Source organism: Malaclemys terrapin, chromosome 6 (genome assembly GCF_027887155.1).
Source record: "Malaclemys terrapin pileata isolate rMalTer1 chromosome 6, rMalTer1.hap1, whole genome shotgun sequence".
NCBI classification, from domain to species: Eukaryota; Metazoa; Chordata; order Testudines; family Emydidae; genus Malaclemys; species Malaclemys terrapin.
The window spans coordinates 13,375,481-13,398,251 of NC_071510.1; the positions used below are offsets into that span (position 1 = coordinate 13,375,481).

The 22,771-nt window shown below is 49.3% G+C and overlaps 1 protein-coding gene across 3 annotated transcripts in view; it reads right to left on the minus strand.

The window, feature by feature from the left end:
* Nucleotides 1-783: 783 nt before the first annotated feature.
* RNF20 (ring finger protein 20) overlaps nucleotides 784-22,771 on the minus strand; it is a 28,800-nt gene continuing 6,812 nt past the window's right edge. For all 3 annotated transcript variants that reach the window (XM_054032074.1, XM_054032076.1, XM_054032075.1), the window contains 14 exons: nucleotides 22,328-22,474; nucleotides 21,986-22,063; nucleotides 21,498-21,617; nucleotides 20,244-20,423; nucleotides 19,870-20,005; nucleotides 10,514-10,635; nucleotides 9,711-10,099; nucleotides 9,017-9,134; nucleotides 6,601-6,750; nucleotides 5,183-5,395; nucleotides 4,066-4,191; nucleotides 2,801-2,941; nucleotides 2,254-2,355; nucleotides 784-1,997 (listed from right to left, as the gene is read on the minus strand). In XM_054032074.1, the coding sequence (XP_053888049.1) occupies nucleotides 1,821-1,997; nucleotides 2,254-2,355; nucleotides 2,801-2,941; nucleotides 4,066-4,191; nucleotides 5,183-5,395; nucleotides 6,601-6,750; nucleotides 9,017-9,134; nucleotides 9,711-10,099; nucleotides 10,514-10,635; nucleotides 19,870-20,005; nucleotides 20,244-20,423; nucleotides 21,498-21,617; nucleotides 21,986-22,063; nucleotides 22,328-22,474 (2,199 nt within the window). In that variant the 3' untranslated portion in view covers nucleotides 784-1,820. The remainder of the gene's footprint in view (nucleotides 1,998-2,253; nucleotides 2,356-2,800; nucleotides 2,942-4,065; nucleotides 4,192-5,182; nucleotides 5,396-6,600; nucleotides 6,751-9,016; nucleotides 9,135-9,710; nucleotides 10,100-10,513; nucleotides 10,636-19,869; nucleotides 20,006-20,243; nucleotides 20,424-21,497; nucleotides 21,618-21,985; nucleotides 22,064-22,327; nucleotides 22,475-22,771) is intronic.

Here is a 22,771-nt window from a genome sequence, read left to right on the forward strand (position 1 = left end):
AGGATTCCTCTCTGGAGTTCTCCAACAAATCCCAAACCAAAACTATAAACTTAAATCACTTCCACCCTCCTCAGGCTGGACCCCAGGGCTGTCTCCCTACAGTCTTGTCCCTATTTTGAAAGCCACCAGAGGAGCTAAATCCCCTCTTCTTGTGGCTTTTCCCCAATACTTCTCTCCCCTCATTTCAATCAGCCCATTTGCAAAAGCAGGAACCCACAGCCTCCTCTCTTCTGGGCCCCACCCTAACTGAGCTTTTCTCAATCCTTGTAAAGCAACCTGACTCCTTTCCAGGTGGACCTGATAACTGACCTACTTAACTCCCCTCCAGGTGCCAGCAGGAGGGATAATTGAGCTCTCAGGCACCTGGTACAGCTCTCAGTACCAGTGTGGGGTTTACACCCCTCACTAACTATATTAAGAAGTGAAGTGAATTATGGAACCACCCTATCACTTCCAAAGACATGGGGTTCAAATGTTAACTTTGGGGGTCAGTGGTAAAACAAGAGTAAGGTGATTACACCTTAGCAAAATTCCTGCTCAAGTTAGCTCAACAGACTATCCCTGCTGAAGGAAGCCCAGGCACCAGGGTAACAGGATAGGAGTGAGGGGGCACTGGCACGGTAAAAGGTAACTAGAGGAGAAAGAACTGCTCTTTCTGCTGTGGAAGCCAAGAGCTTTTTTAAAAGAAGTGCTTTCAATGACTGGATTAGGGCTTTTTAAAGTTCATCTTGCACCGGGAGCAAGAATTAAAATCTACTCACAGGCAAGAAAAACAGCAAAACAAATGGAACCACAGTTTTTATTGGAGTTTGTGTAGTACAAGAATAGTCCTTGTGGCAAAGCTGCACCAAAGTAACCACTACAAATCGTCTTCTGGAAAATGAGGACAATGCTAGTGAGGCCCCAGCCAGGTGGGAGGGGACAGAAAAGTGTCCATCTTTCATCCAGACCAAATGGGGCTCATCAATGGAATGCTATTCTGGAGGATTCTCCTGTCCGTCTCTCTCCTTCCTGATATTAAGGTGTGTGCGGCAGCATGCCTTTGGATTGGGAAGGCATCATGTTCTCAGCTGCCCCAACTTCTTCTACGGCTCTCCTTGCAGATTCTGGCCCTGAATCAGAAAAGTACTTAACCACGTGCCTAACTTTAAGCATACGAGTCTTCCCACTGAAGTCAACAGTACATGTGCTTAAGTTCCCTTCTGCCTCGGGGCCTTTAACAGGTAGGCTATTCACGCTGAACAAGCCTACAAGAATAAAAAGCTAGGTGTGCTGCCCAGCCCTCACAAGCACCCCTACAAAAACAATCACCAGCACACAAACACACAGAGAGGGACATTTCTAGGAAGGACACAAAATTTCCCACCTTCCAAGGGGTTTGTTGTAAGCAGGGGAAAAGGTTTTAATAGAAAACAATTTGTTTTACCCTAACATCGTCCATTTAATACCTAAGGCTATTTCAAGGCCTCAGGCTCATCTCTATTCTGCCATGGGCAATTCCTATCAGACCTGGGGTTAGGGTTGAGTTAGGCTTTATTATTCCACAGCAGCAACCCCGACTCAGCAGTGTGGAGGGGGTGAGTGGGAATGACCACTGTGGGGTGGAGGTCCCATCAAGATGGAAGGGAAAGGCAGAAAGGAAGAGAAGATGAGCAGAGATCCAAAACCTGCCTCTCCCCCCTCCCTAACCCCGGGTTACTTGTTCTGGAAGAGAACATGGGTTGGTGGAGAAGCAGTGACTGTCGTGCTGGTGACAGACAATCAGAGAAAGGGGCTGGGTGGTCGGCGGAAGCGATGCCTCTGTCTCTCCGTGACGAGACTCAGCCGATGTAGATCCGATGGAAGTCATTGGCACCAAAGGCAGCATTACATTTGGGGCACTTGCGCTGCCGGGTGTCGTAGCGCGTCTTCACACACTCAAAGCAGAAGACGTGAAAGCACTTGGTGAGCACAGCATCCTTCTTACGCATGTTGCAGCAGGGACAGGTCAGACGCGCCTGCAGGAGAAAAATGCTGTGGTGAGAGTCTAAGCTACCACACGCGACAGACCTTTGCAGAACTTTCAGGTGCCCCAAGTGGACAATACACCACCATGGGAAGCAGACTTTACCTTCTGTCCTAGGAGAAGGTGGTTCCTCCAGCTCAGAGCTGGCCTTCGCTGACAGAACACAGCTAGGGAAGGCCAGTACTGAATGAAGACTAAACCCTTTGGCTAGGAAAGAGTAAACAGGGGAGAGTGACAGAGTTTCTCACCTTGTAATCCTTGATCTCCTCCATCAAGATCTCATCACAGTTGGGCACCATATCGGGTTTCTTTGTGGTCTCCAACTTCCTACGCAACCTGGAGATGTCCTCCTGCAGGAGGATAAGAGACCAACAAATAAATTATTGGAGCCATTTCTCCAGAGAGCTTGTGCTTCAAGAGTACAGAACTGGGGCCCTTAAAGTACATGGTAAAATACACCAATGCTGTGCTTCCAACCCCCTCTTCCCAGTGCACTGTAGAACAGCCTGTCACAAGTAGAAAGCGATTAGATTAGATCTGTACTGGAATATTGTCAGATCTCAAACTGGGCCAAGCCACAGGGGCTGAGTGTAGAAGGTTGGGGAAGCGAGAAAAAGGACACAGGCAGGGGCCAAAATGACTTATGGATGGAGCTTGAAACTAAATGAAGTTGAAAAAACCTGGAGAGCAGAGAGAAGGGCAGTATGATATGGACCCTTTTGAAGTTTTCCTCTGGCAGGCAGAGGCAGACTTACTAGAGATGGACAGTGAGGGGCTGTGGTATATGGCACGTACCTGAGCCCGTTTGAAGTTGAACATATCCTTCTCTTTAGTCACACTGTTCTCCACAATCTCATCCTGAAAGTCATGTAGTTTCTTTTGAGCCAGCTCTAATTGTGCTTTGAGATCATCTGCAAGCTGGGCTGCATCCATTGCCTGTCGAAGGAGATGGCCATAGGATCATAGATATTGGAGATTGAAAAAACCTAGAAAAATCTTCCAGTCCCAATCCCTGCTCGCCCAAGACTGTGCCCTACAGTACTTTCAGGGTTTTCCCTCCAGTCTAGTTTTAGAAGATCCAAGCAAAGTGATTTACAGGACTTCCCTTGAGGGCCTGCTCAACAACCTAAGATTTCATTGTCAACAAGTTCTTGACAGTCAGCCTAAACTTTCCCTTTCTTAGTTTAATTCTTTAGTGAGATACACAGAGTAGGACGAATGACCCTCGTTGGTGTTTATACCCTTCAAATATGTGTAGCCTATGTCCCCAGGGTCCTGTAGCTCCTGGCTCTATTACCTTGTAGCTATTTTGCGACTGTTCTGTTATTTAAACCAGACAGAGAACTACCACAATCACTCTTTTTCCTTTTCTGAAGACCAGTCCCTCATTTGCTTTGCTCTAGTCTTCCAGCACCCCACTAGCTGTCCATGATTTTTTTTTTTTTTAATTTGTCAGTGGATCAATAAATCATTTAGCTAAATTCCCTTCATACCATAGGATGCGACACCAGCTGACTGTTGGTTACAAAGGGATACTTTTATCTTCCTTAACAGTTGTTCAGATTTCTTTCCAATATTTTTCTTGACAAGAGATTTAGAAAGGAGGGTAGAATCAGCGATACCAGTCCACCTAATTCCACTCCTTATGAACAGACCATCTTTTTTTCATTGCCCCTAGATATATTAGTTAAAACCTCACTCATTACTCTGAAGTCGTTATGTTTTTTTTACTGTCTTTATCTTTTCTCTGCAGGTCTTAACAGACCCTGATCAGATTCATTTGGGTGCCTCCTCTTTTTCCATTTGCAGTATAGTTTTCCTTTTACCCTCAGTCTTCTCAGTCTTTCATGAAGCCACTTTGATTGCTCTCGTTCCTTGCATTCTTTATCAGTCTATTGTGCCTTAATTAGAACATTAGTTGGTATTCCTCTGCCTTCTGCCACAATGGTGTAATGACATGGAATACCAAAACCCATCAGAGAAATCTAGTGCTAGCAGCCTTGCATACCTGCCACAGGATGAAGAACACTCAACCTTGTGAGCCAAGGATTCATGCTCACCTTGCGTTTGTTCATCTCCAGCGCCTGGGTTCGGAGGCCTAGCTCCTTCTCTCCAGTGCCTATATTGCTCTGTAGCAGGTGTTCCTTTTCCTCCAGCTTCCGCACAACCTGTAACTGAGCATCCACCTTTCAAACGGGAAGGGTGGTGGAAGGGAGAGAAACATTTAGAACGTGTCCAGCTGATATTTTGTTTTTGAATTTTCTCCTCCTTCCCAGATCACAACTTCCACAACTATATGCTGCAACCATCACATTTCCCGGTCACTGCGTTTTCTCTCCTCCCACTCCTGCAACCTCACTTCTCTCTCTCAGGTTGCAGACACATGGACTATCAACAGAGGTCAAACTATACATTCAACCAAGGGAACATCTTCCCCCAGCTCCGAGGTAAACCTTTCTAAACCCAGCAATCAAAGACCAATAACTGGTTGTTAAACATATCTATCCCTCTCCTTTGGAAGAGCACTTAGTGGAATCATTTCCATGTAGGCTCCAAGAAGAGGGCTGTGGGAGGGGACAGCACCTAGGAGCACCTTTTCTCATGTGATTAAAAATCCCTCACCTTTTCCTTCTCCCAGCCCTAGGTAGTGGTGAACCTCTCTCTGAGGAATTTCACATTTACAGACAATCTCTCATTGCATAGCTCAAACAGTGGGGTGTGCTCCCTGGCGGGGGGAGGAGGGGGAGGCACAGAGGAACGTTCAGGGGGGCACGGAGGGAGCGCCACCCAGCCCCACCCCACCCCGCCCCCAGCTCTGCTCCGGCCCCACCCCCAGCCACAGCCCCGGCTCCGCACCTGGCCCCGTCCTCAGCCTCATCTCTGCACCCAGCCGCGGCTGTGCTCCTGCCCCTACAACTCCGCTCCCAGCCCCACTCCCAACCCCAGAACCGCCCCCCAGCGGTGGACCCCTTCCCCCCCTCCACCTCGGGAGCCGCGGCCCCGCTCCAGTGGGGACAGGGGCAAAGGGAGGGACAACTCTGAAAACTTTGGGGACCACTGGCATCTTTCAATACACCATTGAAGAGGTTTAAAACAAATCTAAGCAGCAGCTTGTCCTGATCCATTGGGGGAGTATCCCTACCCAGCCTGTTTTCCCATCACCCCTCTTCTGGTTACCTGCGTCTTCAGGGTCAGGACCTGGTCTGCCAGCTCCTCCTTCTCCTCCTTCAGTAGTTTATGGATCTGGTTTGACTTGATGCGTTCCGACATCAGCTTGAAGTTGGCATCATCCTTCTCCCGCAACTGCTGCATAAGGCGAATGTTCTGCTCTTGCATATCCTCGAAGGCTTGTCCAGTGACATCCATTTCTGAAAGCAGGGCCTCTTCTTCCTAGAACAGAGATGGAAACACACTGTAATTGGAATCTCTTTCCCCCTCCACTACAGGGCGCTGAAACACCAATACCCCCTACCTTTATTTTAAGAAACAGAATTTAGTGATAGTGAAAGATGCATATCAACATCCTAGAGAATGATAACCTCCCTTTACCCAAACAACAGGTAACACCACTGAACTGAAGGATGCTCTACTAGGGGACAGATGGTAGTTCAATCTCCACAGGCATTCAGTCCTTGATCTCTGTGCTAGGAAAGCCAACAAAGGTGAAAGTTGGCTCTAATTGTTACATGGCCACCTCTCCACTAGGAACTAGACAGAGACCAGTGACCTGTTTAGTTGAGGAACAGCCATCAGATGGTAACATCTTTGGGCTGAATTTGAATTTAGGTCAATTAATCTAAAAGTCAATGCTCCATAGCTCATTACGGCTCCCCTGAGCCATCCAGCCCCCTTAACAAATTCTGTCTTAAAATTCACAAAGGAAACAGGCAAGGTGGGATCAAAGATCTCCACTATTAACTGACAAGGAACAGGGACATGCCCCAAGTACTGGTGCTCTAGTCACCCTCACACAATCCTGCTTTCCTAATGCAGGATTTTCCCCATCAGCCAAAGTATCTGTTCCTTATACATTGGTACTTGTGTCATATAGACTACACCAATTGTTGCTATTTCTAAATCATATAAACTGTGGGCTTGTCTTTAATTCTGAAGTGAATTAAGATAAACAGAATGAAGGCCACTTTAATTCTGAATCAGAGTGGCCACACAGGAGTTTAATGCAGTTAACTAATCCACTACGCGTTCGCAACTTTAGTTAATTTGGATTAATTTTCCTGAGTGTCCCTGTTTAGCCAAGCTCTATATAAATCAAGTGTATTTTAAAAATAAAACATCATCTTACCTCACCACAGACTGACCCTCCCTCTCCTCACTCACTCCACGCATTACTCGCCTCAGCAGTGTTACTCTAGCCCGATGTGTGTGTATAGAAATTAACTCTTTCCTCACTCTGTCCCAGTTACACCATGATGATATTGCCTTACATGGTCCTGGGCAGAGTTGGAATATCATCTGATGGAGGTGGTGGATGTGGGGTAGAAGTGCTCTCTCTTGATTAATTCCAGCCATATCCTGATAAGGTTTGCTCCACAAGAAGGCCTTACTAAGAGGGCATTTCCATAAGCTCCTCTCACCTGCTTGGCCATGGCTAGTTTCTTCTGCAGATACTCAATCTGCTCTTCCACTGCCCGGATCTTGCGTAGGGCATCCTCATCTGCCATTTTTTTACTTTCTTTTTTCTCTTTGTCCTCCAGGTCCTTCACCCTCTGCCTCAGCTCATCCAGCTACAGCAAGGAAAAAAAGGGATGAGATTGGGGGGGGGGGGGGAGCGAAAGAGCTCTGAGGCTAGGCAGGGAATAGAACAGCAAGAAGGACTCTGCTAAGGAATCAACCTTCCCCACAATTTTCCAACACCACAGAGAAACCTTTCTTTAATAAATAAATAAATAAATAAATAAAAGGGAAAAAGACCCATTTTCTCATCTAGGCCAGTTCCCCAGCATGGTGTTAGGAGGTACCATGCTATTGGAGGTGTTGCTGTAATAACTGGCCCACAAATTTACACTAACTAAACTTAAATGTGAAGAGCGAGAACTGATTAGATGTCACAATAATCTATAACAATCAATGTTGATGGGAAAAGGTGCAAAGGGGAAACAGATAGATTAAATTAATCCAAACAAAAAGGCCCACTGATATAATTCAAGGACCGTTTTAAAATCATGCCTAGTAAACAAGAAAAGTTTGGGACTGGAAATCAATGGTCCAAAATTGGTGTGTTGGAAATTAGGCCTAATTGAGTGCAAAATAATGAGGGGATGGGCTATTCCACCAATCACTCCCTTTGGGGTCCTCAGAAAGTCTTTGGGGCTAAAAATTAGCAAAGGCAAAGCAAAGGGGGACAACAGCTAACTGAAAGGAGAAGGAAAAGGAGAAAGCTTCACCATCAAAGCTGCCACCCGTGATATCTCCTGGGAACCAAGGCTCTATTGCAATACCACTGGGCCTTCATTGACCTAATCACAAGAGATGTCCCAACCAGACCAGGCCAAGAAAGGGATGCAAATGACATTGCCACCTTCACTGGCTCTGGCTAAATCCCAAACACTACCTGGGATATAAGACTGTCTCTCTCACACATGTCCTTTTCCTTCCCCACCTTTATTTCTTTTCTTTCCTAGCCCTCTTCTTTTTCCTGCTAACTGAGAAGAATCTGGTTTAGCCAGCCAGGAGTGCATATTTTGCAACACTGCTGTGAGTCTATGACCAGAGAGGCAACTAAAAGCAATGCCCTAAACAACCGGGTACTGGAACAAATCTGCCAGATCGCTAAGCGGTTGATAAGACCTGATATACCTGTTTTACTTGCAGCCTTGCTGCTGGAAAAACTCACTACCAAAAACAGAAGCTGCATTTTCTATCATTGCTGTTCTCCCCACCAACTTGTTCATCTTGTCTTTCAGAAAATGGATTGAACTTTAACAGCAGCTGCAGCCCATCTCAACTAACTTCTTCTCTTTTCCCCAAAAGAACAGTTACTGCTATCTTTAATACCATCTAAACAACTGTCACATAGGGGGGTTTTCCTCTAAAAACTCTCTCTAGCTAAGGGGAAAGGGAACAAGCTATGTTAAAATAAAAGCCTTACGTAATACTTTACATTTCAAATGCTTTCCCTTTATTTTTAATAAAAGGTTAAAAAAAGGGGTGTGCTTGCCATGGCCACTAGGCAGGCTGAGGTCTCTGTATACCAAACCTTTTCTCAAAAGGTGTGATGTTGAACAGTGACAGGGCCATGTTAACACCTTTAACTCTTTGGGCCTATTTATTCCATCTACAGGATGAGATATAAACTGAATTCTTGACCAACATCACCATTAAAGATTCCATGACTCTTTCTTGTTAATAAGAGTAAATACATTAACCCTACTCTCCTGGTTAATCCTGTACAGATAATTACATTCTGCCTATCTACATTCCCTCTGCCACATCATTGGGATATAGTATCCTTCACTTTTAATCACAAATCTTTGTCTGATTATTTAGTTTAGTTTTAAATGCCTCAAGAGATGGGGCTTGTACCTTTTCCCTTGGGAGATTATTATTCCACAGGCAAACTGCACCATAATAAATGTCTCCCTAATCATTCAAGTTTAATTTTCATCCCAGTTCTACCCCTTCAGGGAGCCTTTTCCCCCTTGCTATTCAAACCACTCTATTACTTTTACACACACCAGAGCGCCAATAAGATACACATCATCATGCAGGATAGTAACATTACTTTGCCAAAAAGGTAGATGAGTGAATCATCAGTCAGGTGGACACCTCACAACCTCAACGATGAAGGACCATTCTAAGGCCAGTCCTCTGCCTGCACTCCCAGTCTGTCCCAACATTAAGCTGTCTGACAGAGGAAGAAGGAGAGGGACATTCTGGAGTCCGGAAGAGGAAACAACAGCCCTACAACAAGCCTGAGGAGGGCATTTCAAGAACAGCCATTAGATGGTGAGGGGCAAGAGAAAAAGGAGGACCAAGATTGGACACTGTTACCTCAGCTTTGGCCTTCTTCTCAGCTGCCATGAGCTGAACCTTGTCTCTCTGCTCCTTCGGGGCCGAGCGGTACATGTCTAACAGCAATTTCATCTCCTTCTGGCTCTCCTGGGCTTTCCTGGCAACCGTGAAAGAAAAGCACCGATTTGAATATTTGGGAGAAATGCTATGGTGTGATGCTGTCTGCCTGAACGCAAGAACGACATTCTCTCAGCATCTTCCAGCGTAGGCTCGTGTGTGACTACTGGGCTCGTCTTACCCTGGGCACATGTACATACTGTACATGGAACAATGCAGAAACATACATCGGAGGATGAGCAGAGACATGCTAAAGTGGACTCACGCGAAGAAGGAAAGAGAGCAGCAGAGGAACTTACCTTGGTAGTAAACTCTAGACTTTCTCAGTGACTGATCCAAGGCAAGGAGGAGCGTGGTCTTTGATTGGAAATCTGCACCTTACAGATATCTGCAACCAGTTAGGTTTGTTGATTGAAGAGGACCTAAATACCACCTCCACTATGTGTCCCTTGGGCACAATCATACCACCAGTGACCCATGGAAAGAGTTACCTTTACCAGAATTAAGACACTAGCTTTTGGAGTTAATCAGGGGTTTCTAGCTATGCTCCCTGGACACCCCAGATTAGGGCACGATGCTGGAAAATAGGAACAAGAATTTCAACAGCACTTCTTACTTGAGATCAGCCTTCAGCTGCTTGATCACTTCAGCTTCTTTCTTCCTCCCATCCTCATGCTTCCCTTTCTCCTTGGTGGACTCTCTCTCCTTCTCAGACTCCTTCTGCTTCTGCTTCTCCCGCTCCCGTTCTTTCTCCTTCTCCTTTTCCCGCTCTCTCTCCTTCTCTTTCTCCTTCTCACGCTCCCTCTCCTTCTCCCGCCTCTCGCGCTCCCTCTCCTCTTCATCTCGCTTGGCCTTGGCATCACTGGCATCCTCGGGGGCAGCCTTGGGCACAGACGCCTGAGCAGAGGAATCATCAGGCTCCTGTTTGACCTCCGGTGGTTCCTCCTTGGTCTCTTCAGTGCTGGACTGGGACTGCAGGAGGGCACTCCCACTGCGGGAGCGAGTCTGGGGGGGGGGGGGAAGGGGAGCAGTGGGGAAGAAACAAAGGGAAACCAATCAAGTGAATGGGAGAAGTTCTCAGCCAGAACACATTTCTCACTGCCAGCCCTGTAGGATTCCCTTGCATGTTTCCCTCCCAGATGCTATTGCCAATGCTTTTACAGAGCACAATGCAGCCATGGAGGGAGGTCCACTCTGTAGGACGTGGCAATCCAAGAAGAGGCTTCTGCGTAGAGCCCGGTAGAAAACTGTGCAGTTTATCCCCTGGGGCCTGTTATGCTTTTCCCAAAGCCTGTGGCACCAGAGAGACATTTACACAGGCAAACTATGAGACAGATGGGTAGCCTATGCTTTGCTGTAGCAGGTTTTTCCTCCCTCTCCATCTTCCCCATTCTCTCCCAGGGTCTCCAGCTCCGGTACCTTGCTCAGATCGGACTGGGCCTCCCTCAGCTTGCGCTTGTACCTCAGCACCTCCCCCTTCAGCTGGTGGTTGTGATTCTGGAGGCTGCTGATGAGGTGACGCATCTCCCGATTTATTGGACCTATTAAAAAAAAAAAAAACACATATACACACACACACAAACACACAGGCTAGTTACCACAGGCCACAATCAGCTCTGCCCTCCAGACCTCAGAGTATTTTTGTTGGTTTTTTGAAAAGCCCTTCCATTGTATCAGTATATTTCTGTACCCAGATGTACCCAGAACTGAATGAAATGTGCCAGGGACAGGCATTGTCACAGAGAAAGACTCATCTCCCTACTCCATGGCATGGTGGCTTGGACAACTGTACTGGTCCTATTTGCCACCATATCTTCTTACAAATCACCACTGTAGGTCTCTCTCAGCATCACTGCTTCACAGATTTCTTCTTCCCATTAAGAATCTGAGTATGGGAAGGCAGTGCTACCCCATCAGAAGTCTCTTATTTAAATGCTATTTAAAAATACCTTTTTGCCCCTCTCTGGTGGAAGTTAAATATGCCAGGGTATAAGTCCAATTTCCTAGACAAAATCCCCTCTCTCAGAAAAAGAGCTTCTGATAGTGTAAGAGGGATATTCTCCCTACACAATCTCTCCACTGCCAGTAACCAACTAATTCCCAAACATACTGGAAATCCTTGTAAGAACATTTGGCTACAGCCAGAAAAACAGAAGATAACTTGACACCAGTTTGTCTTATATGTCTAAGGAGCTTTTTTTCTGAGACAGAACAGTGCAAACAAGTATTTAACAAGAGCAGAGAAAGCTCCAAAGAAGGCATTCTGCTGAAATCATAGAAATGTCGGGCTAGAAGGGGCCTCAAGAGATCATTTAGTCCATCCCCCTGCCTGAAGCACCCCGACAGGCGTTAGTCCAACTGTGACTCCGGGAGCCCCTGGCAGAGTGTCCCCTCCAATAAAGTAACTCACATCGGGCCTGACAACTGTGTGTTGGGGCAAAGGTGTCATATAATGTATCATATGTAAACTGGTGACACACTGGTCCCAGAAATCACTGTGTGTGTACGGGTTATGTACAAAGATTTATAGAGGTGCACTGAAAATGTTTTTAAAATGTGTTTGGGAGGCATCGCATGAACCCAGCCTGCTCTAAACAAAGAAATGCGTCTTCACTTGTCTGACTGGCTTGGTTACAGGCAGAGGACAATGAGTACCTTTGCATGCAAGGTAAACAAATTCATCAAGCTAAACAAGCAGAGGAGACAACCGGTTAACAATCATATTGGGGGACAGAATCTGCACCCTAGAAAGCCTTCCTGGCTCCTGAGTCAGAGACAATGGACTTTGAGTAATATAAGGGGAGCAAAAAGATCTTTTAGTTATCCACCACTGAGGGGACATTGGGTACAGCACCCCTGTGGAAGTTGGATCCCCTAGCATGGAGGGTTAGGGATGCTGACAACTTGATGTAAGAAAGAAAATTGCTTAGACAAAGATTGTAACTTGCTAAAATTAAGTTTTAGTCACTAGAAAGCATGTTTTGTTTTGTTTTATTTGTAACCATATTTGTCTCTTTTATTCTTGCTTAGTATAACAAATCTCTGCTCTTTGTTAATAAACTTATTCTTGTTTTAGTACAAAACCATCTCGGGGCTGTATATTAAAGTTAAGTGCGAGTCCTCAGCTAACCTAACATGTTGTGATGTGTGCTCTGTCTGTCTCTTTGGACGCAGCAAACTTAATTGCTGTGAGTGTCCCGTGAGAGGGACTGGACACTACTGGGAGACATCTTGGGGGAACTGGGGTTCAGAGACTTGAAGAGTTTGCTGGCAAGGCAGACGGGCCGGAGTGTCAGGGAACTGACACACAACTTAGCAGGAGCAAAGCTCACACTCTTGCTAAGGCAGAGTGGTAACACAGTGGCTCACAGCTCTGCATGAACTGAGCATAATGTCACACCAACCTGTTCTTACAAGCCACCAAGAACAGGGATACCACAACCTCCTCAGGTAACCTGTTCCACTGCTTAAAAGACGGTTACTCACCGTTGTAACTGTTGTTCTTCGAGATGTGTTGCTCATATCCATTCCATTAGGTGTGCGCGCGCCGCGTGCACGATCGTCGGAAGATTTTCTACCCTAGCAACACCGGCGGGTCGGCTGTGGAGCCCCCTAGAGTGGCGCCTTCATGGCGCTGAATATATACCCCAGCCGACCCGGCGCCCCCTCAGTTCCTTCTTGCCGGCTACTCCGACAGTGGGGACGGGGGGCGGGTTTGGAATGGATATGAGCAACACATCTCGAAGAACAACAGTTACAACGGTGAGTAACCGTCTTTTCTTCTTCGAGTGCTTGCTCATATCCATTCCATTAGGTGACTCCCAAGCCCAACTTAGGTGGAGGGGTCGGAGTGAGACATTGCTGTGTGCAAAACCGCTGATCCGAAAGCAGCATCGTCTCTGGACTGCTGCACTAGTGCATAGTGAGCTGTAAATGTGTGGACTGATGACCAAACCGCCGCTCTACAAATGTCCTGGATCGGAACATGTGCCAGGAAAGCAGTCGAGGAAGCTTGGGCCCTCGTGGAGTGAGCGGTGAGGTGCGGTGCTGAGACACCTGCCAGGTCATAGCAAGTCCGGATGCAAGACGTAATCCAGGAGGATAGGCGTTGTGAGGAGACCGGTGAGCCTTTCATTCGGTCGGCCACTGCAACGAAGAGCTGCGTCGTCTTTCTAAAGTGCTTTGTGCGGTCAATATAGAAGGCCAGGGCCCTGCGTACGTCCAGGGAATGCAAACGTTGATCCTGGCGAGTGGCATGTGGTTTAGGATGAAAAACCGGGAGAAATATATCCTGGTTGATATGAAAAGGAGAAACCACCTTAGGGAGAAAGGCAGGATGTGGACGAAGCTGCACTTTATCCTTATGAAAAACTGTGTAAGGGGGCTCAGATGTAAGCGCCCTGAGTTCAGAAACGCGCCTTGCTGAGGTGATGGCTACGAGGAAGGCTGTCTTCCAGGATAGGTACAGAAGTGAACAGGTGGCCAGTGGCTCGAATGGGGGACCTGTGAGCTTGGAGAGAACCAGGTTGAGGTCCCACGTCGGAACGGGCTGACGTTGTTGTGGGTACATCCGGTCTAAGCCCTTGAGGAATCTAACGACCATCGGGTTAGAGAATACCGAGGACGCGAGTTCCCCTGGGTGAAAGGCCGATATAGCGGCCAGGTGGACTCTAACTGAAGATATCGCCAACCCCTGCTGTTTTAGGGCGAGGAGATATTCCAGAATGAGAGGAATAGGTGCCTGCAACGGGGGCGTGGCTCGTTGTTCGCACCAACAGGAGAACCGCTTCCACTTGGCCAGGTACGTGGTCCGTGTTGAGGGCTTCCTACTGCTCAGCAGAATCTGTTGGACAGAGTGCGAGCACTGCTGCTCTGCCTGGGTGAACCATGGAGCAGCCACGCCGTGAGGTGGAGTGATTGTAGGTCGGGGTGACGCAGCCGGCCGTGGTCCTGAGAGATGAGATCCGGACATAATGGAAGCGGGATCGGTGTCTGAACCGAGAGTTCCAACAGTGTGGTGTACCAATGTTGTCTCGGCCACGCTGGAGCGACCAGAATTACCCGTGCCTGGTCTCTGCGCAATTTGAGCAGTACCTTGTGGACCAGAGGAAACGGAGGAAAGGCATAAAACAGGTGATCTTTCCAGGGAAGGAGAAACGCATCCGAGAGGGAGCCCGGAGCTCGACCTTGCAGGGAGCAGAACACGTGGCACTTCCTGTTGTCTCGAGATGCAAACAGGTCTATCTGGGGAAACCCCCACTTCTGGAAGACGGAATGTATGATGTCCGGACGGATAGACCACTCGTGCGTTTGGAAGGACCTGCTGAGTCGGTCCGCTAAAGTGTTCTGGACTCCAGGGAGGAACGATGCCGTGAGATGGATTGAGTGGGCGATGCAGAAGTCCCACAGGCGAATGGCCTCTTGGCACAGAATTGACGAACGTGCTCCTCCTTGCTTGTTGATGTAAAACATGGCCGTGGTGTTGTCGATGAGAACTAACACACAGCGGCCACGTAGGAGATTGAGAAATGCCTGGCACGCCAGGCGCACCGCCATCAGTTCCCGAACATTGATGTGCAGGGCTAGCTGGGGTGCAGTCCACAGGCCCTGGGTATGGTGTTCGTTGAGATGGGCGCCCCAACCCAGAGATGAAGCGTCTGTGACCAGGTGCAGAGAGGGTTGTGGGGCGTGAAATGGCATCCCCTCGCAGACCACATTGTGATCTAGCCACCAGGTGAGGGAGGTCAGGACCGAGTTCGGGACCGTGACCACCATGTTCAGGCTGTCCCGATGTGGGCGGTATATTGACGACACCCAGGTCTGGAGTGGGCGAAGCCGAAGTCTGGCATGCCTGGTTACGTACGTGCAGGAAGCCATGTGACCCAGCAGGGTAAGGCACGACCTCACCGTGGTAGTTGGGAAGGCCTGGAGCCCTTGAATGAGGCTCGTGATGGTGCCAAAGCGGTTGTCTGGCAGGATGGCTTGTGCACGTCTGGAGTCTAGAACTGCGCCGATGAATTCTATTCTCTGGGTAGGTTCTAGAGTGGATTTGTCCTTGTTGAGTAGGATGCCCAACTCGTTGAATGTGTGCATTATTATGTGGACGTGAGCTTGAACTTGCTCTTTGGTGCGACCGCGTACCAGCCAGTCGTCTAGGTACGGGAACACCTGTATCCCTTGCCGACGAAGGTACGCTGCCACGACAGCCATACATTTCGTGAACACTCTTGGGGCCGAGGATAGGCCGAAGGGAAGGACTGCAAATTGGTAGTGCACCGCGTTCACCACGAATCGCAGGAAGTGTCTGTGAGGTGGGTAAATTGCGATGTGAAAGTATGCGTCTTTCATGTCGAGGGCGGCGAACCAGTCTCCAGGATCGAGGGAAGGGATAATGGCCCCCAAAGAGACCATGCGGAACTTCAACTTTACTACGAATTTGTTGAGTCCGCGCAAGTCCAAGATGGGTCGCAGACCTCCTTTGGACTTGGGAATGAGGAAGTACCGGGAATAAAATCCCCTGCCCTTTAACTCCACTGGAACCTCCTCTATGGCCCCCATAGTAAGGAGCGTAGAAACTTCCTGTATAAGAAGTTGCTCGTGAGAAGGGTCCCTGAAGAGGGACAGGGAAGGGGGGGAGGAGGGGGGGATTGAAGAAAACTGGATAGCGTATCCCCTGTCCACCGTGCGAAGGACCCAACGGTCCGAAGTTATAAGGGACCAAGCACGGTGGAAATGGGAAAGGCGATCTCGAAAGGAGGTGGCTGGATCCTGGGGGATGACTGGGGCGCCGTCCTCGACCGCACCTTCAAAAGTTCTGCCTGGGGCCTGAAGGTGGTCTAGGTGGCCCCTGGTTCTGGCCGGGTTGAGGGCCGGTCCACCTTCTTCTACCACCTCGCCCTCGCCTCCGGGCCGAGTCCTGTCTCTGACGAGGCGGGGGGGAGGGGGGGGGTAGAAGCGCTGAGGCTGCGGCCTAAATGGCCTGCGCTGAGGGCCCGCAACATGCATCCCCAGGGAACGCATGATTGTCCTGGAGTCCTTGAGGCTCTGCAGGCGAGAGTCCGTCTTTTCTGAAAACAACCCTTGTCCTTCGAAGGGCAGATCCTGCAGGGTTTGCTGCAGTTCCTGAGGTAGACCCGAAACTTGGAGCCAGGAGATCCTCCGCATAGCGATACCTGATGCCAGGGTTCTCGCAGCAGAGTCCGCTATGTCTAAGGAGGCCTGTAAGGAGGTCCGAGCTACCTTCTTACCCTCCTCTACCATGGCTCCAAACTCCTCCCTGGACTCTTGGGGAACCAACTCCTTGAACTTCCCCATAGAGTTCCAGGAGTTAAAGTTGTAGCGGCTCAGGAGCGCCTGCTGGTTCGCCGCTCTAAGTTGCAGTCCTCCGGCTGAGTAAACTTTACGGCCGAACAAATCGAGGCGCTTCGCCTCCTTCGATTTAGGCGCTGCAGCCTGCTGACCGTGGCGCTCCCTTGCGTTCACTGATGCCACCACCAGTGAACACGGTTGGGGGTGGGTATACAAGTACCCGTAGTCTTTGGATGGAACAAAGTATTTCCTTTCCACCCCTCTCGCTGTGGGTGGGATAGAGGCAGGAGTTTGCCATATCGTAGCTGCATTGGCTTGTATCGTGCGGATCAGGGGTAACGCCACCCTCGATGGGGCATCCGCTCCGAGGATATTCACGATAGGGTCCTGCACCTCCACTATCTCCTCCGTCTGCAGGTCCATATTACGGGCCATCCTACGCAGGAGATCCTGGTGAGCCCGAAGATCTATTGGAGGTGGACCTGTGCATGATGTGCCCACCACTGCCTCATCCGGAGAGGAAGAGGAAGATGCCTCCGGTGGTACAGGATCCAAGGGAGGGTCCTGGTCTCCCTGCTCCTGGGCCGGAGCATCACCTGCGCTTGGGTCCAGGGCGTCAGGTGGTGCGGACACGGAAGCCTCCATGCCCCCTGGCGGAGGCCGAGAGATGGTGGACTCCGGGGCCCTTCTAACAGAGTGACCCGAGCGAGAGGTCGAAGGTATTGGAGCCCCTTGCTCCTGATGGTACGCCCACGGGGTCCAAAACGACCAGTGAGATGGGCCATGAGAATGGTCCTCTGTTATCTCCTGCCAATGGCCCAAGTCCTGTTCCTCGGCTTGCCCTTGAGGGGGGTATGCCGATCTCGATAGGTCCTCCGAGGAGCGAGACACCGATCTCGATGGCCATGGCGGTGCCGAGAGAGTCGAAACGATTCCCATGGGCTGCGGTGCCGCACGGTGCCGGTCCGGAGATGATCTATCTCTACGCGGTGCCGGCGAACGGTGCCGGGACCGCGATCGGTGCCGATGACCTCGTCGGTGCCGGGAGCCGGATCTGGACCTCGACGAGGACCTGGAGTATGCCCGGTGCCGGGAGCGGCCTCTCGACGTCGAGCGTCGACCGTAGCGGTGCCGAGAACTACGTCTCGACGTTGATCGGTGCCGACGATCATAGCGGTGCCGAGACGTAGAGCGGTGCCGCGACGAAGATCTTGGCCGCGAGTACGACCGGTGCCGAGGTGATATTCGGCGCCGGGACTGCGAGCGGCGTGGGGACCTGCTTCGGGACCTGGACCGGTGCCGAGGGTCCAGCCCTTGCGATGGAGGGCGCATCAAGGCAGGTTTCCCCCTCGACTGGACCGGGCGAGTCAACGGTGCCGTCGGTGCCGGTGGTTGAGGCGGTGCCGGCTCCGTGAGAGCTATTAAGTCTCTCGCCGCCGCGAAGGTCTCTGGAGTCGACGGGAGGCACTGTATCACCGCCGGTCTCGGTGGAGACGCTATCTGCACCGGACTCAACGGCCTCGGCGCCGGAGTCGACAGTGCTGGAGGCACCTGTTTTCGGTGCTCCACCGGCGGACTCGGCTCTACCCCCGGCACTGGGGGAGCCGGCGTCTTCGGCACGGAGGTCCCCGTCTTATGGGCTTTTTTATGCCCCGGGGATAATGACCGGCATCGAGGCACTTTCTGTGCTTGCGGTGCCGACGAGGTCCGGTGCCGGGGAGGCTTGTCCGACGCCATTCGCGTGGTCGGCATGGCCGGTGCCGCCGGGGCACTGCGCACCGAGGCGCTAGGTGCCGGGGCCTGACTTGTAGGGGGAGCGTCCGGACTAAGTGCCGCCTCCATCAGGAGTTGCCGGAGCCGAAAGTCCCGCTCCTTCTTGGTCCTCGGTCTGAAGGCCTTACAGATCTTGCACTTATCTGTTTGATGGGACTCTCCCAGGCACTTCAGACAGGAGTCGTGTGGGTCGCTCGTGGGCATAGGCTTAGCGCAGGAGGCGCACTGCTTGAAGCCGGGAGCGTTGGGCAGGAGCCCGGCCCCGCGGCCGGGGGAGAAAGGGGGAGACGACCCCCTTAATCCCCTGAACTACTAGAACAACTAGAACAACTTTTAAAAACTATTCAACTATTTAACTATAAACACCAGAACTATAACTATAACTATAACTGCGAATAACTAACTAAGCTAGGGAGAGTGGAGAACAGCTATGCCGCGCTCCACAGTTCCAACGACCGTCAGGGGCGGTAAGAAGGAACTGAGGGGGCGCCGGGTCGGCTGGGGTATATATTCAGCGCCATGAAGGCGCCACTCTAGGGGGCTCCACAGCTGACCCGCCGGTGTTGCTAGGGTAGAAAATCTTCCGACGATCGTGCACGCGGCGCGCACACACCTAATGGAATGGATATGAGCAAGCACTCGAAGAAGAACTATCCCTACAGTTGGAAAGTTTTTCCTAATATCTAACCTGAATCTCCCTTGCTACAAACTGAGCCAATTGCTTCTTATCCTACCCTCGGTGGACATGGAGAACACCTGATCATTTCCTCTTTATAACAACCTTTTACATATTTGAAGACTGTTACATCCCCCATCAGCCTTCTCTTCTCTAGATTAAACATTCCCAATTAATTCAACCTTTCCTCATATGCCATGTTTTCTAAACCTCTTACTTTTGTTGCTCTCCCCTGGGCTCTCTCCAGTTTGTTCACATCTTTCTTAAAGTGTGGTGCCCAAAACTAGACACAGTACTACCGCTGAGGCCTCATAGTGCCAAGTAGAACAATGATCCCTTGTATCTTACACCTGGCACTCCTGATAATATATCCCAGAATGACATTTGATTTTTTTGCAACAGCATCACACTCTTGACTCATGGTAGGTCTGATCCACTATAACTCCAGACCCTTTTCAGCAGTACTACCACCTAGCCAGTTATTCCCCATTTTGTAGTTGTGCATTTGATTTTTCCTTCCTAAGGCCTGGTCTACACTGTGGGGGAGGGGGGAAATCAATCTAAGTTATGCAACTTCAGCTATGTGAATAACGTAGCTGAAGTCGACATACTTAGATCGACTTACAGTGATGTCTTCACCGTAGTGAAGTAAAAACCCGAGGGCGAATTTAACCAGGCCTGGCTAATTTGAATACATGTAAAATATCTATGATTTTTTTCATTTGTTCTTTGCGTATTCTTACCAAAGATCCTTATCCTTTGTTAATACTAATGATGTTAAGCATTTGGTCACAGTTAAAGTGAAGACTGGAAGTAAACACTTCAGCCTTCTCTGTGTCATCCATTATTTGCTCTCCTTCCCCATTAAGTCGTGGAATAACACTTTCCTCCATCATTCTCTTACTTCTAATGTACTTTTAGAACCTCCTCTTATTGTCTATGTCCCTTGCTGGTCATGACTCGTTTTGTGCCTTAGCTTTCTGAAACGCAACCTCTGTTTACAAACAAAATTGGGTACCTGCTTGTTCATTGGCAGCAAGAGTCTGTTCAAACTCTATCCTCAGCATCTCATACTCCTTGCGGACCTGTGCCAGAGTGTCCTCTAGCTGGATCACCTCTGTGCGCAGCTTCTTGTGGAGGCTGACCTCATCCCGCTGGGGAGCAAGAAGGGACACAGAGAGAGAGAGAGAGAGAGACATAAGTGCTATGATCTAGGTGTCTCACATTTCCTCATCAACCTGCTTTTATAAAAGAGGAGAGGATTACTACCCTCCTAAAAACCAGAAGAACAACTGAGCCTGCAAAGACAACTGCAGAGGGCTTGGTTCACGCCAGGGGCCAGTCAGAGTGGGAGATCTCAAAGAGGAGAAGATGGAGGAATGAGGTGGTTACCTCAATGAGTTCCACCTGGCGCTGGTGTGTGCTGCGAGTGCCGTGAAGCAGAGTGCGTGCCTCATCCAGATGTGCCTTCAGCTGGAGACTCTCATTATACAGGACCGAGAACTGGGACTGCATGCAGCGGTACTCAGGAGTCTCCTTCACAGCCTCTTCCACCGCCCTCCGCAACTCCACCTGGGCAGAGACATACAGTCCCATGAAGAAAAGGAGAGACGCGGAGAGGATAGAAATGTTACCTCAGAGTGGATTCCAAACACAGGGAGATAACAGAACTCCAAAGCCCATTCTCCTTCCACATCCTTTCTTTGACTAGATAGAATTTCCACAGGGCAAGGTAATGGCTTTGTGAACTATCCCATTGCAGGAATTTTTTTATCTGTATGAATTCAGTGCTGATTAAAGTTACTGGTTTAACAGCTTGGAGTCCAGAGACACCGCACAGACAGCAGCATTGTAAAACTTCCCTTCGCCACACAGCTAGCATGCCTGCCAGCTCTAGGAGTGAGAGAACTCATTCTCCTGGCTCACTCCATCTTCCTGTCACCCAGGCTGTCAGTTGGAGGAGAAGAGATTTCTATAATGTGGACTACCAAGAACCAGACTGAAATTGACAATTCATTTCACAGAGGCAGCAGTGCAAGCAATTTTGAAAAACAAACAAACAAAAAATAGGTCTTAAAAATGTAGTAGCATCAAGTTAGAACAGTTCTATGAGTCAGTTTGTTCCACCCATTGCAGAAACTCTAAAACCCCCTTTTCTCCTCTTTCACTTCCATTCACTAGAGACTCTCTCTCTCTCTGTCAGATAATTGGATTTGTTGAGCACTGAGCTCTGCATTAGTTCCCCGCAACCAAACTATGAGCTGGGGGGAAAAACGTAACCCCTGTCCTTCTGGGCAGTTATTAGTGTTGACAGGTGGTCACTGAAGATGCAGTGAATCAATAAAACCAACACACAGAACAGGAAACAGACAGCTACGATTCCCTTTATTGACCACATGGTGTCACCATTATATCAGGAATGCCAGTCACAGCAAAACCCCAGGTTCCCATTAGCATCCCGGCCTATTGCATGTAAAATATCATCCAAGCACAGAGAATGTGCCTGAAACAGAGACAGAGACTGACCAGAAAATCTAGCTTCACAGAAGGTACTAAAGAGGTTTAACACAGATTCAACAGAGTGAAACAGAGAGGAGCCAATCACATCCATCCGTCTTCAGGCCCCCCAGAGAATTTTGCTCATACCTTCAGTTTATCATTCTGTGTCGTCACCTCTTCGAGATCCTGGCGCAATTTTTCCAGCTCACTGTGGCGGTTCCCAGCCAGCTCCTTGTTCTCCTCCAGCTCAGCGTTCATTTCCTCAAACTGAAGAAGAAACACAAGAGTTTTTTTTAATGTATTGAAAAAACCCATTTTGCATCTATCTACAGTACTCATATGACCCAAAATACCATAGTATCAGAGCACCTCACAGTCTTTAATGTTTTTATCCTCATAACTCTTGTGACATATATAGGACAGTGCTATTATCCTTGTTTTAGAGATTAGGAACTGATGCCCAGAGAAGCTAAGTGACTTGCCTGAGGTCACACAGGAAGTCTGTGGCATAGCAGGGGCTCAAATTCAGGCCTCCACAACCCTAGGCTACTGCCCTAACCACTGCACCACCCTTCTTCGCCTTCACCAATCAAAGCTTCCCCTCACCCCGCCAACCCCACGGCCTTAGGTTTTACCTTGCGAGCATTGATGGTGATCGTACCCCCGTAGAGACTGCTCCCAGCGCCATATACCTTGTAACCTTTTGAATTCACCTGCAATGAGGATAAAGATTTTGTAACAAAAGTGTGTAGTGCTTGAATCCTGCCCCACTTCCTAAACCATTCATGCAAACAAAAGACAGTCAACTCCATCCTTAGCTCACGTCTATTAGCAGTGATTTAGTAAGGTAGAGGAAGGCTCCATAAAGATTCCCCTCTCTTTCTCTCAGCAATATTCCCTATGAAGATGTTAACAGGTGTTGCTGGGCTCCGAACTGCTCTAGCCCTGCATCTCCTTTCAAAGGGCTTGGCGATTACCCGTTCCAGCACATCAGCCAAGTGTCGGTTGAGCCGCTGCTCTCTCTTGCGGATCTTGTCAATATCCCACTGAAGGTCGTCGATCATGGTCTCCAGCACGCACACCCGCGACTCTGCCATCTCTACTTTCTCCTGCAACTTGGAGAACTGCAGCCAAGGGACAAAGGGGAGCATGGGTTAGGATAAGCAGCAGTGTTGGATTCACAGCCTTAGTTTATCAGTTTATTGCTCCAGTCAAGTTTGCCAGGTACTTTACCACATGATTCTGCTTCAGAATCACATAGAAGTACAGTGCACATTACAGTTCTCCAAAATTAATTCCTCCTCCCTTAACCTTTGCTCAGAACTTGAATTCTTCAGACTGAATCATCCCTGGTGCTCTACAGTTCAGCCTCTCGATGGCAATAACATGCTTCCTGGGCGACAGTAACCAGAATCGTTCAG